At 32.1% G+C, this 6341-nt stretch overlaps 1 protein-coding gene across 1 annotated transcript; it reads left to right on the top strand.

Annotated features, from left to right (window-relative positions):
* Nucleotides 1–1646: 1646 nt before the first annotated feature.
* Nucleotides 1647–3124, top strand: LOC144544818 (ubiquitin-ribosomal protein eL40 fusion protein-like). The gene is made up of 4 exons (XM_078293366.1): nucleotides 1647–1746; nucleotides 2458–2544; nucleotides 2641–2762; nucleotides 3011–3124. The coding sequence occupies exons 1-4, from the start codon at nucleotides 1647–1649 to the stop codon at nucleotides 3122–3124; spliced, it is 423 nt and encodes a 140-aa protein (XP_078149492.1).
* The last annotated feature ends 3217 nt before the right edge of the window (nucleotides 3125–6341 follow it).

Raw genomic sequence — 6341 nt, 5'->3', positions numbered from 1 at the left:
TGCACCTCTCCTGCGACGACAATGGAGTGTTTGGACCGACCTTCTTACTGTCGCAAGAGGGCTGTGTGCTACAGCTGTAGACAGGTGGGTCATTTTAATTGTACTAGAAAATGAAAGTTATATAGAATTGAGTTACAGAGAGCGGATTGGTGTTTTTAGATTTTTAACATGTGGAATTTCTAAGAAAGTACGTTTAGATTCGTTTAAGTAGAACCATTAATATTTTCTCGCAAAATTAAAAAATGGCTGAGTGCACATGACGTGCACTATAGGTTCTCAAGTTTAGGTTGTTTGTTTTGCTAAATGCATTTGTAATGCATTGCTTCAAGGGAGGCGACAATCATGTTGTGCAGTTCTTTTATATATGGTGGCTATCTGATTTAAGGAAATATTGTGGGACTAAAAAATATTGCAAATTCTATCCGGTACTCGCCGCCTGTACCCTCCGCTGGGACACTATTTTCGACAATATAAATGGTATTATATAAAAATAGAAAAAACTTAAAAATACAAAATACCAAAAGAAAACAAAATTTTCATAACAGTCCATTGATTTGACAAATTATTCCATTAATTAGAAACTTGATATTTTATTCATCAAGTTTAGTATTATTAATTGGAGGCGGTTTAGTGTAAATCGTCTAATGAAATAATATTAAATCAATTGCATGTGGGGACTGAATAGTCAATTCGGTCTGGAGAAAAGTAAATATGGAGACCGAAATGGCCATTCAATCTTTATGCTTTTTCAAAAAAAAAAAAAAAAAATCACACTGGTTTACTAAATTTGATTTAATTAATTATGGTTTATAAAAAAAAATTCGCATTTCTTCCCCTTTCTCATTTAAAAATATGATTTTGATTATAAAAAAATTATTTGATAAATTCCGTCAGATGAAAAATTTGTTTTAATTAATTATGGTTTATAAGAAAAATTTCACATTTCTTCCCATTTCTCATTTAAAAATATGATTTTGATTATAAAAAAATTATTTGATAAATTCCGCCAGATGAAAAAAAAATTAAATTATTAAAATGCTAAGTACGCATCAGGAGTACTAACTTACCAATCAACCGGTAGCTCAGCTTTGTGGAGCATTTCACGCATCAAGCAGCCTTCATGCTTCACACATCCATCAGCTCCAGCTCCAGTACATGCACATCCAGTGAATTGGAAATAACCTATTTAAATCGTTAAACTATTTGTAGTTTGACCTGGTGGGATTATAATAATTAGAATTAATAAAACGAAATAATTAGTGAGACCGGAGTGATGCATGTATCCGACCTCCGAGACCAGATCTTGACGCCGATCCAACCAACCTTTCCAGTCACTATAATCTCGTTTGTTCCTCTCAAGTCTCATCTCTACCTTCTCAATAATGCTCATGTATTTTGTTCTCTGTGGCATTTTTACAAACAGGTGGCAGGCGACAGACAGAGGGCCACAAAGTGTTATCAGAGAACTGTTACACTCAGCCCTGATGATGCCAAAGCTCGAGTAAGTGTGATCAATTTGAGATCAATACATCCACTGAATTATGGGGCCCGCATGATTTCAGTATGTTAAAAAACAGAAAACCCTAGCTCACTTCCCGGTTTCTTTTCCTGGAGAGAACGAACCAAGAAACAAAAAATAGAGAAAAATGCATATTTTCGTGAAAAACCTAACTGGGAAGACGATCACTGTTGATGTCGAGAAAACCGACAGGATCAAAATAGCCAAGTCAGCTAGTTCACTTCACTGTTTCTCTCTAGGACAGAGCGATCCAAGAAACAACCAAGAGGAAAAAATGCAGATCTTCGTAAGAAACAAAGATACAATCATGCTTGAGGTATATGCAACCATTTCTTACATTTTCTGTGTTTATTGCATTTGCAAGATGTATTGATTAATCTAGTCTATCCTCCATGGAATATTTAAATTTATTGATAGATTCGGTGCTATATGTTAGTTTATTTGATTGTACTTATTATATTTCTGCTATGAAGTTGTTCTGTTTCATGATTATATCTTGCTGTTAAACCTTGAAATATAATGTGCATTATTCAGATCAACTGACTGTATTATTTCCCTTAAATGACTTTTTTTTAGTCATAAAGGTGTCTCTCTGATTCTAACAATTGGTTTAAACTCTGATTTTATTTAACCAGTAAGAATACTAGAGCAGTATGGCTTCTTGGTTTGAGTTAACCTAGTATGATTCTTTACCTTCAGAGATCATGGGATATGTAATGATGCAATGATATCCATACTCTGATTTCTTGATACTCTGATTAAGCCTATTCATACTCAGATTTCTTGATAATCTGTGCTAATTAAGACTATCCATACTCTGATTTCTTGATAAGACAACAAACATGCTGTTCTTTTCAGTTCTCAATATATCTGAAATAAAATCAGATATAAATATTCAAGTAAGAATCTTAGTTTGAATAATCTGATCTTTGTTGTAGGGATCCCAATAAGTGACCAGAGCCTGATGTATGCCAGGAAGCAACTTGAGGATGACCGCACACTTGCTGATTACAACATCGAGAACGGTAATGTTGAAGTTCTGTTTTTACAATTTAGCCCCTTATTTTTTTATTATAGGGCTTTTGAGAAAACATAAAAAATATGAAAAATTAATGTTCCAGAGTCGACACTATACCTGTTGCTGAGGTGGGGGGGCAGCGGTCGTGGCGGTTTGCCTAATGTTGTGCCAGCACAGCTAAATGTTTCTCAAAGTTACAAGAGGAAATGTAGTCACAGCAACCAGGTACATATTGTGGCTGCCATTTCTTTCTTTAATTAATTCTAATTTCATTTCATATTGAGTTTAATTTTGTTGCCAATGATTTATTGTTCTTTTTTATTTAACAGCTGAGGAAGGACAAGTCCTTCCAATAAGGTTCGGAGTTCAATTTAAACATGCTTTTTTAATATTCTATCATACTCTCTTTTATTAAACCTGTTTATTTCTTTCCCTAACTTGTTTTGACATTGATTTCTTTCTTGACTAAACAGCTGAGGAAAAAGAGGCAGTCGTTTGACCAAGTGAAGAATGCTAGTCAGGAACTGGGTAAAGCCATAAAGGCACAGTATACTGCCTTTTGTTTCATTTGCTCACTACTGTTATAAAGTTTATGGTTGTAAGAAGGAAGGGTGTGAAAGTATGAAAAATTCTTTACTGTTTACTAGTTGATGATATTGCGTATTACATCAGTATGTTGTTTTTCTTGTTTTTTTAAGAAAAGTGTGATTAAATTCCGATGGCTAGCATTTACATCACAACGCCTATATTGTATATATATCTATGGTTCACAACACAAGGTGAATACTGAATACTTTAGTTGAAGTAATAGTTGGATAAACTTTTACTGACACTAGCTATCTTACTAAGAATATTAATCATGTGAAACACAAGCTAGCTAGACCATATTTTTAAAGATAAAGAAAAATGTTATTTTTGGATTTTTATTTATTTTTCGGTTCGAATTGCATGTTCAGGGAATCTAGTAGACGATGACATGCTATTAGTTTAACACATGATCCAAAGGCTATTAGTCTTTGCCTTAAACTAATTATCATGAAAAAGTTTAAAGACAGAGAAAAAAAGTTTATGAGCATTACAACTAACTTATAATAGCTATTAGTTTAAGACAAAGTTTAAGACAAAGATTAATCTTGACGCCGATACAAATATTAATCATGTCAAATTGAATCTAGTAGACGATGACATGCTATTAGTTTAAGACATGATCCAATGGCTAGGTTATATAACACTAATTTGCAAATTAAGATCTATATATTTTGAGGAATGATCTTTTTTAATACGAGATTCTCTGAATATATATATGATTAAATGAATTTGGCATTTGTTAACAGAAACATGAAAGTCAAATTTTGTAAACCATAAGTTTTTTCCATCATTTTATTCAGTTTTTCTAACACAATTAACACAACTCCTTTGCTACTTACTGTTAACAAGTTTATGGTTGTAAGAAGGGTATGAAAATATGAATGATGCTTGTTGTTTACTAGTTAAACAAGATATTGCCTATTACATCAGTATATATACTGTTCTCTGTTCAATTGTTAGAAACTTGTATCAGTTGTCATGTTAATCAAACTGTCCTTTCTTTATTATAGATAAAATTCATAAAATTTATTCATCTTCTTAAGAAAAGTATTATAGATTAAATTCATAAAGTTTATGTATTATCAGGCTTCTGTAGTGTTAAAGCATCTATTGTGGCCATCAAATTCTTTTGTATATTTCTTTTCTTTGTTTTTTTTTTCAAGAAAAGAAAAGTGTGATTAAATTTCAATGGCATTTACATCATCACAATTAATGCATGTATATGTACGGTTCACAATTAATGGCTAACTTTAGTTGAATTAATCATCTTTTTTATTAAATAATAGTTGGATCTTCTTTAGTGACACTATCTTAATAAGAATATTAATCATGTGAAGTCCACAAGCTAGACCATATTTTCAAAGACAAAGAAAAATATTTTATATTTTATATTTTATATTTATTTTTCCATTCGAATTGCATGTCCAGGGATAATATGAATTTTAAAGTTAAATTTTAGGCTTAGTATGTTTAATTCCTCAGCACAATATTGAAGTTTCTTTTCTTTTGTCAAAAGACAACTTTCCAATATTACTATTCTACAAATAAATGCTATTTTTTGTTTCGCTCATTTATATTCAATGAACTTTAACTTAAATTATCATGAATATCAATTAAATTTGATTGTTAAAGTTTGTCATCTACCACGAATTTGTGTTTCCGGGAAGGAAACTAAAAAAACCCATAGATTAAAAATTATTGCAAATAATATAGAAGTAATTCAAATAAGGACTTTTATCCCTCTAATAATTTTATCACATACGCGCAAAACAGACCTTAAACACTGAATTAAATGACATAAATATTTCTTCAAAAATGTCACATGAAGCATGTTTATGTCAAGCGATATGTGTAGCTTCCATGTGCAGTATTGCATGAACATCTCAATCTGCATGATTTGATATGTGCTCCGGTTGTGTGAACTTTTGCTCTATAATGGAAAATTTTGTTATGAGTATTAATATTAAAAATTAGTCCTTATGTGGAATAAATATTGCTCTCATTTAAAGACTAATATTTAACTCGTTTAGTGAAAAAAAATATTGTCTCCATTTAAATCCGATTGAAGAATTTAGAGTATATATTTAAGTTGGAAGGCTTATAACCTCATATTTACTAAAATATATATTATTATCACATATATTGGTATGGATTTATTTATTTATTATAAGATATTAGTAAAAACCAACACATTTCATATTAAAATGTATAAAGAAAAATAGGTGATAATTAAGATTATTATGCATGTAAAACAACTTTAGAATTTGCCAAGGATATCAAATGTATCAAAATTGTTTTGACCTCTGTCCCAGAATATGTTGCGACAGCCGCCACAAAATAAGCACATATGCGAGATTGAGCTTCACTATAGTAAAAAATGCGGCCAATTTATTGTCCACAATCAGATATTGGGCAGTAAGCAGTAGTGAAATCAGTTTTAGAATTGCCAAATATGTGGCGCAATTATCTCTTGCTCATCTGGTGTTGCGGAGTTCACTGCCGAAGCATTGTGTGTGATGAAATTGACAATCTGGTTGAAACTTGGCTTCATCATAACCGTGAACATGAGCAACTCCTCGGTTACCAAATTTGTTATATCCTCCATGTATGCAAGTAGCACAAGTGATAAAGCGAGCCTAACAATGGCCAACTTCAGTTGCAAAATATGATCTTGAGCGCACCCTCATATTCGGCACCGGATGCAATGTGGACTCTGCATTATTAATTTTTTTTCATTTTTTATGTCATCACTAATAATGGGACATTGGATTTTTGGAGATCAAAGAATCTATTTGTCCAAAGAGAATCTGAGCCACTTATCAAAATCATATTTCAATCTTAGCAATTAACATTAATTTTGATCTTATACATATGTTTTATGTTTACAAACGTATAAAAGTCTAATTTTAGTTCAAAACGCACTCGCCACATAACAAGTTACATGAAAATTATTTCAACTATCACAACGCAAAGACACATTGTCCGTTTTCCTCTAGCTTTCTTCTCCTTTTCTCCTCTTCCTGCGCGTTCCCACTGCTTTTCTCCCATAAACCTTTCCCCAAGCTTATTTTTGCGCTCGATCAGCGTAATCTTCTTGAACACGCCAAGCGGCTGGTGCGTCTTTGTTTCCCCTGCCTCTCCTCTCCACCTCTCTACATAGAAATAACAAGCCAAAAAACCCTAACTCTTAAGAGCACTGACATAAAGGAGGAGGTG

This window comes from Carex rostrata, chromosome 27 (genome assembly GCF_964058835.1).
Source record: "Carex rostrata chromosome 27, lpCarRost1.2, whole genome shotgun sequence".
Classification (NCBI taxonomy): Eukaryota; Viridiplantae; Streptophyta; class Magnoliopsida; order Poales; family Cyperaceae; genus Carex; species Carex rostrata.
Note: the sequence above shows the minus strand (reverse complement) of the source record. Positions and strands in the feature narration are given on the sequence as shown.